The sequence below is a fragment of the Channa argus genome, chromosome 19, assembly GCF_033026475.1.
Source record: "Channa argus isolate prfri chromosome 19, Channa argus male v1.0, whole genome shotgun sequence".
Classification (NCBI taxonomy): domain Eukaryota; kingdom Metazoa; phylum Chordata; class Actinopteri; order Anabantiformes; family Channidae; genus Channa; species Channa argus.
Window position 1 is genome coordinate 20,656,530 of NC_090215.1, and position 11,280 is coordinate 20,667,809.

General features: G+C 39.0%; 1 protein-coding gene across 3 annotated transcripts in view; it reads right to left on the reverse strand.

The window, feature by feature from the left end:
* The window catches only part of LOC137104369 (sialic acid-binding Ig-like lectin 13), a 28,934-nt gene extending 18,354 nt beyond the window's left edge, over positions 1-10,580 (reverse strand). The window contains exons 1-8 of one of the 3 annotated variants that reach the window (XM_067485420.1): positions 10,485-10,580; positions 10,245-10,306; positions 9,631-10,014; positions 8,379-8,555; positions 8,033-8,293; positions 7,767-7,851; positions 7,292-7,331; positions 6,458-7,029 (exon numbers count right to left, since the gene is read on the reverse strand). In XM_067485420.1, coding sequence (XP_067341521.1) covers positions 6,793-7,029; positions 7,292-7,331; positions 7,767-7,851; positions 8,033-8,293; positions 8,379-8,555; positions 9,631-10,014; positions 10,245-10,306; positions 10,485-10,558 — 1,320 coding nt within the window. In that variant the 5' untranslated portion in view covers positions 10,559-10,580 and the 3' untranslated portion in view covers positions 6,458-6,792. Of the gene's footprint in view, positions 1-6,457; positions 7,030-7,291; positions 7,332-7,766; positions 7,852-8,032; positions 8,294-8,378; positions 8,685-9,630; positions 10,015-10,244; positions 10,307-10,484 lie in introns of those variants that run through there. The other 2 variants (XM_067485419.1, XM_067485422.1) reach the window with 2 other exon arrangements.
* Positions 10,581-11,280: the final 700 nt, after the last annotated feature.

Consider the following 11,280-nt stretch of genomic DNA (forward strand, 5'->3'; position numbering starts at 1 on the left):
ATACAATAATTATCACAGCAGCCTCCACCTCCACCTCCACCACCCTCTCCCCTCCTTCCCCTACTCTCCGTGTGTGTGTGTGTGTGTGTGTGTGTGTGTGTGTGTGTGTGTGTGTGTGTGTGTGTGTGTGTGTGTGTATTTGTGTTTGAGTGCACCTGGACCTGCCCCAGCAGCCACACCTGCACTCAATCACCCACCTTGATGGGTTTAAAAGCCTGGGAATGTACATCAGGTAAAAGAAGACGAAACCAAAGTAGAGTCATTCGTGATGGTTGTGCCAGGGTTGGTTTTTTGTTTTCAAAAGACAGAAAATCCACTGACTGCCCACATACACCCTGAGGCTTCAACACCCTATTAAATATAGATATTAGTAGGCTAATGTGCATATTTGTGAATATTGTTTAAGCAAAACATAATCTGTGGTATACTTAACTTCTGCTCTACCAAAGTATAACAACAAGCATCATGTCATTCAGCCTTAAACACAAATGATATTATGTCCACGTTTTATGAGGTTGGGGCAATGGAACAATTACTTTTCTCACAGATGTCACTTGAGGTGCTCAGTAGTTTCCAAAATAAAAGAGGAATATTTCATGGTACAGTACGATCTTTTGAGATAAACCAACAACTAAACAAACCATACTTTTAAAAACTGAAACATTTTTTTGAATTATGGGTTAGTTTGTGTTTGACTTTTCTCTGAATTGCAACAATGTATCAACAGACAAACTATGATATTGTGATACTTTACATATATTCATGGGAAAACTCTCCTGGTCTGTCCTCATGGAAGGTCAGAGGTCAGACTTTCAACAGCACAGTTCAGTAACGTTTGAGATCTAGGCTCAAGAAAAGCTCAGCAACTTACATTTACATTTAGTCATTTAGCAGACGCTTTTATCCAAAGCGACTTACAACCTATTTACTGTATTTACCCTTCTGGAAGTGAGGCTTTTTGGTGAGTGTCTGATGGCCAGACCTTTTTCTAAACTTCTAGCTGTTGCTTGTGCTTATGCTCCCAAATAGAAGTTCAGAATATTTGGCCTTTTGGAGACCTTAAGTGTCCTGGAGACTTGATAGTTTTTCTACGGGAATTAAATGCGCAGGTGGAAAATGATGAAGAAAGAAGAAAGAACCCTGGAGGCTAGTGATTGGGAGGAAACGCCTTCCTACTGGACTTTTGGGTTATAACCAAAAATGTTTAACCATAGGGCTGTTCAGCACTGTATGTGGTACCAGAACACGTTAGATCTTAAGTCAATTAATAACTTTTTCGCTGCATTATGAGGCCATAAGTCTTGAAAACTTAGTGAAGAGAGGATCAGAGCTTCCAGCTGATGTCCACCTGGTGGTAAGTTCTATCAACTGGTATGGGAGACTGCCACAAAGACCTGGCAAGCCCACACTTGCATAACGAGACTGGTGTACACCTGGATGAGGCCCTTGTCCATCAGATCTTTAACTCCCACCTCTGGAAGAATTTGTACTACATTCAGGGGGAGGTGGGGGATATGGAATCCAAGTGGACCATTTTTATATTCTCCATTGTGGTCAGAAGGTTTTTGTTACCTGTCGTAGCAGCAACCTGGATGGGTAAACAATCCAACGCTTGGTGAATTCCGCTTCACAATGATAGGAAGAGCCGACAGCGAAGGATCAAAAAGCGAAGTCGCTATGAACGCTTGGCCGCCACAAGCCAGTTATCCCTGTGGTAACTTTTCTGACACCTCCTGCTTAAAACCCAAAAAGTCAGAAGTTCCTTCGGTTGCTGTCTTTGCAAAGAATTCACTGTTTTAAAGTATGTTTCACCTTCATTCACACTGGAAATTTGCCATGAAAAAGCAGATTTTGTTGTTTTTTTAACTAGTGACAACGTCTGCAGGGCTTTAAAACTAATTAGAAAATGCAATAAAACCCAATATGTCACTGTTTTATACAGTGAGACAATACATTAAATTACAGATAAGTAATATTACTGAATTTTATTCTATTAGAAGTGAACCTGACATTTCTTTGTCTGTTGATGCTTTTACCTCAAACATCGTCAATTTCTGCTTTATCCTGAGGAAGTGAAACTCCACAGAGACAGTGATGTTCCTGTCCAGCTCTGCTCTGCTCTGTGTTCATTTACTTTTTGCAGCACTTGTTACTTGTCCTATAATAAGTTATCAGCATAAATCAAATGTCTAATAAAACCGTTTCTAAGAAGCACAAAATGGTTTCATATAAATCCGAGTAGCAGCAGTTTGACTCACAGAGAACCAAAGAGGACATTTCTTTGCCCTTTGGTCCACTGTCACTGTTAACAATGGAGACACTGTCAGGTTTTAAACTGTTTCATATGTGTTGTTCTTGATGGTTTGTGCAAATATTATCTTTCATAATTAACACCACAAAAACACAAACCTGTGTTTGAATTTTGTTCAGGTGCACTGACACTACAGCTGTGTCTTTGGAGAAATCAAGAAGATTCTTCTGTGTGAAGGTTTAATGGAATATTTTTATTTATAACTGCAGCACTTAAGATAATAAGATAATTTTACCACATGAACCCTCTGAGAACGTTTCTGTTTTCTCTCTGTTGGCTTGATAACGACGAGTGATGTGAATGAAAACTCTTCAGTATTGCTAATGAGTTCAACAATGGACTTCCCTGCTGTTTATGTCCCTTCTTTCATTCAGATTATTTCACTACCAACATGACAAATTAAAAAAAAAATCATTTGTCTCTTTTGCAAGAGGAACCTGATTATGCAATATGGTGGCACGTATGGACGCAGCAGATTGATGCTCTTAGTTTGGTTGCAGCTCTTATTTGTTTTAATGTGTGTTTGTGTACTTATTTACAAAATTGAAAGCTCTTGTTAGTAGCATCCAGTCTCAAAGTGATACTGAAAAACTGGTCCATGCATTTGTTACTTCTAGGTTGGACTACTGTAATTCCCTACTTTCAGGATGCCCCAGTAACTAAAGAGCCTGCAATTAATCCAAAATGCTGCAGCAAGAGTGCTGACTGGAACTAGCAAGAGAGATCATATTTCACCTTCACTAGCTTCTCTCCATTGGCTTCCTATTAAATCTAGAATAGAATTTAAAACCCTGCTTCTTACATATAAAGCTCTGAATGGTCAGGCTCCATCATATATAGAAGACCTCATAGCACCATATCATCCCAGTAGACCACTTCGCTCTCAGAATGCAGGCCTACTTGTGGTTCCCAGAATTTCCATATGTAGAATGAGGTAGAGCCTTTAGCTATCAAGCTCCTCTCTTGTGGAACCAGCTCCCAGTTCAGATTCGGGAAGCAGACACCCTCTCTACTTTTAAGTCTAGGCTTAAAACCTTCCTCTTTAATAAAGCATATAGTTAGTTATAGTTATGCTGCTATGGGCTTAGACTGCTGGGGGACCCACCCCCCAATGCACTGAGCTCCTTTCCTCCTCTTGTCCCTCTCTCCTCTCCTCTCAACACACAATTGTCACCACTGTATGACATTAACTCTGTGTGTTTTCTCCCGTAGTTGTCTTTGTCCTTCTCTGTCTCCCTCTCTCTGTCCCTTTCTGCAGGTGTCCTTGACTTTGAAGCTGTGTGTCTTCCAGCGTGCAGCTACTGGTCCTAAAAACCTGCTCGATATTTTGTTGTTGCTTTTGTTGCTCTTTTCTTTTCTCTCTTCACTTTCCACTCACCCCAACCGGTCGAGGCAGATGGTCGTCCACCCTGAGCCTGGTTCTGCTGGAGGTTTCTTCCGTTAAAGGGAGTTTTTCCTCTCCACTGTTGCCTATGGCTTGCTCCAGGGGGAATTGTTGGGTTCTCTCTACCTAAAGTCAAGACTATAAAGATGTATAAAGTGTCTTGAGATGACTTTGGTGTGAATTGGTGTGCCATATAAATAAAATTAAACTTAAATGGAATTGAACTTATTTTATAAACGATCTGTACTCCTTTACATTGGAATACAGCACTGGGATTACACCACTGAAATTTGCAACTCCATTCCAAAAGAGATCAAGCTTCATGAGGAACCAGTGAACACTAATTTCATTCTACCGATAAGGTCCCTAAGGCGGTGTAGGGAGAGGAGGCAAGCAGAGCGGTATTCATTCTAGGCTAAGAGTTAACCCACATTAACCAGCACTCCCAAGTCTCTGCCTAGCCAATTGTCAGTCACGTGCCAACACAATTGATGAAATAAAGGTAAGGATTACATCATGACACAATGTAGAGCTGTGTGACTGTATTTCCAGAAAGTTGTCTAGATAGCCCTATTTTCAACGAGCCTATTGGTTTAGCAGGCCACACTATCAGGTGGCTAGTACTACAGACTCCAGTAAGGACAAGGGTGGTGGAGTCTATCTGTGTCATCAGTGACTGGTGCTCCCCTGTTCATGACATGTAGGCCATACATCCCACTACAGGATAATGCTAAGTTACTGCTGCACTGCATCATTAACACCCAGACATCAGCAAAGCATCTGGACAAGATGGTGTGCCTGGCCGGACACTTAAGGCCTGGGCAGACCAGCTGACAGAGGTGTTCATAGATAAATTTAACTTGCCATCTCCATCACACTTCATACAGCTCTGTCCCACTGGGATCAGCCAAACACATACATAAGGATGCTCTTTGTTGGCTTTATCTCCATATTCAATACCGAGGTCGGTCTAAATGGTGGACAGACAACAATCTGTTTTTAAATACTAGTAAAACTAAAGATGTAATTGTGGCCTTTCCATGAGTTAAGAAAAACACAGGTGTTCGCTGACCCTCTAGGTGGAGGAGGTTGAAAGTGTGGACTTCATTAAAATCGTGGGTTTTCACATACTTAGAATCTGACATTTACATTTAGTCATTTAGCAGACGCTTTTATCCAAAGCGACTTACAAGTGAGGTACAAGGCAGCAAAAATCTAAGTCAAGGAGAAAACATCAAAGCAAAGTCCCGTCAGAAAAGTGTTCACAGTTCACGAGATGCAAGTGCGAGAAAGAGTAGAAGGGAATTTTTTTTTTTTTAAGAGATTTAAGTGCATAGGAAGATGCGGAAGAGTTCTGTTTTCAGCAGTTTTGTGAATATTGGGAGTGAGTTTGCTGAGCGTTCAGAGTTTGGTAGCTAGTTCCACCATCGTGGGATCACTGCGCTAAAATGGTCAGGGAACACCTCCATCCAGGTGAGGAGACCTCAAGAGAGACTCTTCTTTCTGTGAATGTCAAAACAGGCCAGTCTTCCACCTCAGCTGCTCAGGAGCTTTTATAGGAGCACCGTAGAAAGCCTCGTCTGCCACCTCTGCACTGTGTGGTATGACAGCTCCACGGAGGAGAACAGGAGGGACCTGGCCTGGGTGGTAAAAAACAGTCCAAAGAGTCATAGGCTCCTCACTGCCAACCCTGGACACTGTATACACTGATAGGTTGTAGTATAAAGTGAAGACCATCGTTGCAGATGAAACCCACCTTTTTACAGTTTCTACTACTTTATGTTTTAATGCAATATGCTGCTTCCTCTGACATAACCAACAATAAAGTACAAAGAGTCATGGACTTTTGTGTGCAGCTACTGGTCCTACCACCCTGCCCATGTTTTGTTGTTGCTTTTTGTTGGTCTTTCTTTTTTTCTCTCCACTTTCCACTCACCCCAACCAGTCAAGGCTGCCCACCCTGAGCCTGGTTCTGCTGGAGGTTTCTTCCGTTAAAAGGAGTTTTTCCTCTCCACTGTTGCCTATGGCTTGCCCCAGGGGGAATTGTTGGATTCTCTCTGTACATCTTTATAGTCTTGACTTTATTCTGTAAAGTACCTTGAGATGACTTTGGTGTGAATTGGCGCTAGATAAATACAGTTGAATTGAATTGAAGTTTCTTGATCCTGAGTAGAACTTTTAAACATCTACAACATCTAAAAGTAGACACATAAAAACTCGTTCAAGGCCTTCAGCTTTGCATACTCTTATTTAAACCCGAAATAGGAGTAAGTAAGGAATAAGAAGCGTATCAACTATTGGTTTTGTTATATTACTTCAATACAAAGTCATTGATCTCATCAATGTAACTCAGTTTCCAGTTTTTGTTGCAGTTGATTTCAACTTTTGTGTGTTTAAAAAAAAGAACCTGCAGAACCTTCACACCAGTTAAAGATTCCTCTCTTTCCCAGGGTTTATACTATGTTATACAATACACCACCAGTGATTTTATTAAATAAATTGATAATGATATCTGCAGTTTTCCTGTACAAATTAAAACACAAGCAGGTACAGTTAAGTTCAGGATGATGCTGCCATCTAATGAATAAGAGGGTACAGTGCAGCAAAATGGATGTTCCATTTCAGAAAATCTCTCTCGCTTCTCTTTCATGCTGCCCTTTCATCCATCTCCTAAAAGAGGAGGAATACTTCACCACATACTGGTACTGGTCTAAGAGACTGATAAATAAGTCAGTTTCTTAATTCAGATTCTTTTAGTGCAGACAAGACAATTTTTAAATTAACTTTTTAATTTTTTTATTTCATTTTATTTTGCAAGAGAAACCAGAGTACAGCTATAAAACATCCATAATATCTAAAAATAGCTAAATAAAGTTTTAATTTTTGCACATAAATGAGCTATGAAAATCAAAAATTTGTTATAACTTAAACACTCAGAGCTGTAGGAAAAGCAGATGGTGGGTTTCCCTGCATTAAACTACCAAAAAACTTAGATGTAAACACATGAAAAGTGTTAACTATCGACTTAAACCATCAAAGCTGCAGGATGAGCAGATGTTTAGCTTCCTGTAATAAACTAACAAAAAACTTCCTAATTTTATTTTTTCTTCACTTGACCATAAAGAACCTCTGGCCCATCAGCAGTTAATCTGTTTGATGTCTTGGACACTTTGACCTGAGCACACACTATATCCTGCTGCTGTCCACTGTCCTGCACTGAGTCATAGGACACTTCAGTTCTCAGGCTGGAGAAGTTTAAATTGTCATAAAGGACATTTTCTTCTTCTATGGTTGTGGTTGGTTCTTGATAAACTGGATCTGCATTCGTTAGACTCTGTGAAAGTTAGAGAGAATATTCTAGTTAAATTGGAATAACAATAAAAAATGTTAATCTGCGAAAAAGTTACAAAAATAATCGGAAAACTCTGTGTGATTGTTGATAAAACTGTTCATGTGTGTTTCTAACAGAATGTGTCACTTTACATTTCCTGTGTAAATCAACAATGAAACACCCAACACATTCAGTCCAGTATAACTGCAGATGTTAAAATGTATATACAACACACACTGTATAGTACTTTTACATGTTTTCCCACCTGTGTTTGATGTGAAGATGGATGTTTTGACTTCAACCACCTGGAAGACAGAAGAAGGCTGATATTATAATTACTACTGCATCAGAACAATTAAACTAAGCTCTGTCTGCTCTAAAACTTAGAATTGTGTTATCTGCATAAAAAGATACATATTTGCAATGTCTGTTGATTTTGTGACGTTAAAACAACATGAAGACGTAACAGCAGTGGTTCAAGTATAAAACCCAGAGGAACTTCACAACAAATTTCAATTTTTAATTCGGAGAATAGGTAATAAATTCCAGATGTAATATTAAAAAAGACCCAATTTAATAGAAATGATAGAAATGCAATAATCAAAAGAATGAGAAGCTGACTTGAGCTGTAAAAATAAAAGGAAAGTCAATAAATAACCAGTTTCATTAACTGCTTAATTTCCTTTAAAAATAAGAAGAATAGCTGATGATCTAAAAGTGACAGTTATTCAACTACTTACCACATGGTAATGGCCACATAGGTTACTACAACAACCCCAATGATTCCTCCAATAACTGCTGCCCATGTTAAAAAGAGTTTATTTCCTACAGAAGACAAACAAGAAAGGAAGTAAAGAATCATGATTCTCACTTATCTATACTGTAAATGTCAGATCTGCCCAGCATTTTTAAAATATGTTGGACTAAATGCAAATAGTTACATAAAATCATTGATCCAAATACACTTGTTCTTCCACTGCTGGATTCAGTTCAGTTCAGTATTTACCTCCAATAATCAGCTGGATCAGTGCTGACGTCTGGTTTCCAAGATCATTAGCAGCCACACAGTAATAAACTCCTCCCTGTGTTGCATTAAAGCTGTAAAAGGCTCCTTCAGACACAGTCCTGGCTCCATCTGTGCTGCTGTTGAACCAGGTGAAGCTGCTGACAGGAGGCCTGGCTCTGCTGGAGCAGCTCAGATTCACCCAGGTCCCTGCTGACACCGAACCTGATGGACTGATGGAGGCTGACGTGTCCTTGGGGGCATCTGAGGAAAATGGGACATGAACTTTGTTGATTCAAATCAGCTTCATGTGCTGACAGGATCCAATACCAAACTCTGTTTGTCTTACATGACACTCTGAGCGTCTCTTGTGTCTCTGCTGTCCTGACGTCTCTTCCTCTATTCACAGTATATGTGGCAGAACAGTTGATGGTGAGTCCATCATGTCTGTCTGACAGAGTGAAGGTGTCCTGGATTTTAGTTGTAAAGGTTCCATCTGTGTTTTCCTCTGTGTTGGTGTGAGGGTCTTGTTGCAGAGTCCAGGTGAGTTTAGGAGGGGAGTGTGGACAGGGAGTGAGAGCTGAGCAGGTTATAGTGACAGACTCCTTCTCCTTCACATCACCTGGGATTTTAATGATGGGGCTCGGAGCAGAATCTGGAGTTTACAATCACATTTTCACTAAAGTGTCACATTCTTTACTTCTACTTGGACTTTGGTTTGGTTTTGGACATTGTCTGGTTCTTCCCTACCCTCTGCCCTGGTTTACACACACACACTGACTCTTTCAGCTCCGCCTCCTTCCTTGTTCACTTTCCATCCACTGCCTCCAGCTCACCTGCTTCCCATCAGCTCATCAAGGACTTCATTTAAACCTTCAGCCACAGCTTGTTCCCTGTCAGATATTTTTCAGTACCTGAGTTTACTAAGCTGCTAATTGTCCTTGTTTGTGTGGACTTTGTTAATGTTCATTTTCTTTTAGTTTTCTGATTCAGACTGAGGTTTAGTTTTTTGTATCTGCTTCTGGTCCTTCATGTTGGCCGTGTTTATACTTTGTTTCCCAGATTCTCTAGTTTTCTTTATCGTGTTCACCTTTAGCTTTTTCTAGTTCTTCTAGTCGTGTTTGTGCTTAGCTTCAGTTGTTTCCTCCATTTTGCTCATGTTTAGCTTCCTAATTTCACTAACCCTGCTCATGTCGATCCCCTAGTTCATGTAGCCTTTCTCGTGTTTTACTTTGTTCTCTAGCTTCACCCTTGTCTGATTTCCCAGTCTTTCCATTAAACCTATTCAAGTTCAGTTTTTCTGACTTGAGTTAGTTAATGTCTTTTTTTGCCTTTATGCAGTGACTTTGAGTTCAGTTCATGCACCTTCTTTTGTCGTTTTTCTCTTTTTGCACTTGGGTCATAAAGAACATTACAGTTTGTACCAGTGTTCATCATACTGCATTTGATACATTTAACAAAGTAATATCAAGTTTCAGCTGATAACAATTATAATAATTATTTTAGTTATGTTTAAATTTGAATCATAGAGTTAGTTGTTTAGATCAAAGCTGTAAAAATAAATTTGTAACCAAACTTATGAAAAGAAAACTTTCTCTTACCTTTAACTGTTATTTGAAGAGGATCACAGGAAGCTGTTGCCTTGATTGGTTTGTTCTCTATTCTGAAGTAATATGTGTCTGTGTGTTTTGTGGTTAAATCAGAAAATACAGTGGTGCAGTTTTTTTCACTGAGGTTTCCAGTGATCTTCATTGGATAAATGTTAACTGTCCCACTGCTGTTGAAGATCACATTGTTTGAATGATCTTTAAATCTGAAATTGTTTTTAATCCATATGCCAAAGGTTTTGCTTGTGCTGCTGAATTCCTGTTCTAATTTAGGTCTAAAGTTACATGGGATCATCAAACAGGATCCACTCAGTGCTTCCATCTTCTGTGGTGCAGTAATAAAAAGATCTGCTGGCTTAGAACAATCAGCTGAAGCTCCTGTAAAACAAGCCTCATAATTAACAACATGTAGAAAAATGAGAACGCTGACGAAGTTCAGTAATATTTCTTTTAATATTTTCTAGATGTAAAATGTAACTTTCCAGTCAGAACATGAAGAGTTAGAAAAAGTGTCTCTATCTGCTCTGGTCTTTGTCTGTGTTTCTAAATGAAGTTTCCATTGGAAATGATTTGAGTACTGTCACCAAATAAGTGAACAAACAGCTCACCTGAAACAAAGAGGACACTCAGTAACATGCCGAGCAAATCCATGTTCACACACACTTGTTCCCTGTAAACACAATCAGACACTTTTCATTTGTTCTAATCATAGATGAAGGTTTAAACATCTGCAGAACGTGAAAATTAGTTAAAATACACTTTTTTATTTTTCAATAAAAAAAAATTAAAACTAAACAGCACAGAATAACATAAGTTTGAAAAGTAAAAGCAGTAAAAAGTTTTCTTACCCAACGTAACAGCTGCTGAACAGTTTGTGAATTTTAGCAGAACCGTAATGAACCATGTAACCGGCAGTCGTCATATGAAAGAAAGAGGAGTTTATTTTTAGGAAGGTGAATTTTATTTCCAGATGTCACATGATCCCTGACAACCAATAGAGTTTAGAAACACAGGTTTAGTTCTTACAGTCCTGTGAATGTCCTGTGAATGAGGAAGTCAGTATCTTTTTCACATCTTTCTAATGAATATTGTATTCACACATACAGTGTTTCTACATGTGTGAATGTGTCTTTATATCTGAGATCAACATGTTCATTTCATTTGAACACATTTAACGTGCATCTAATGGAAACACCAACAACACGGTCGAATCGTCTTTTTAGAATCGTAAAATCAAAGAAACACTCCATCAAATGATTAAAGATGTTTGTACTTTTGTGTTTTACTGAGTTCAGATACATGAAGAAGAGAAAGTTACGGAAATGATCATTTATTCACGAGTGGAATTAGTTCAAACTAATTAGTCCCATAAGAAAGAAACAGCTCCACTTCACTGATAAAGAAAAGATAAAGAAATAAATATCATACCAAAAATAATATTCAAATAATATAAATATATAAATAATATTCACATCAGCATAATAATCCTCTGGACCGTCAGCAGTTAATCTGTTTGCCTTCAACACATCCTGCTGCTGTCCACTGTCCTGCATTGGGTCAGAGGACACTTAAGCTCTGAGGCTTGAGAAGTTTACATTTTCATAAAGGACACTTTCTTCTTCTGTGGTTCTGACTGGTTCTTGA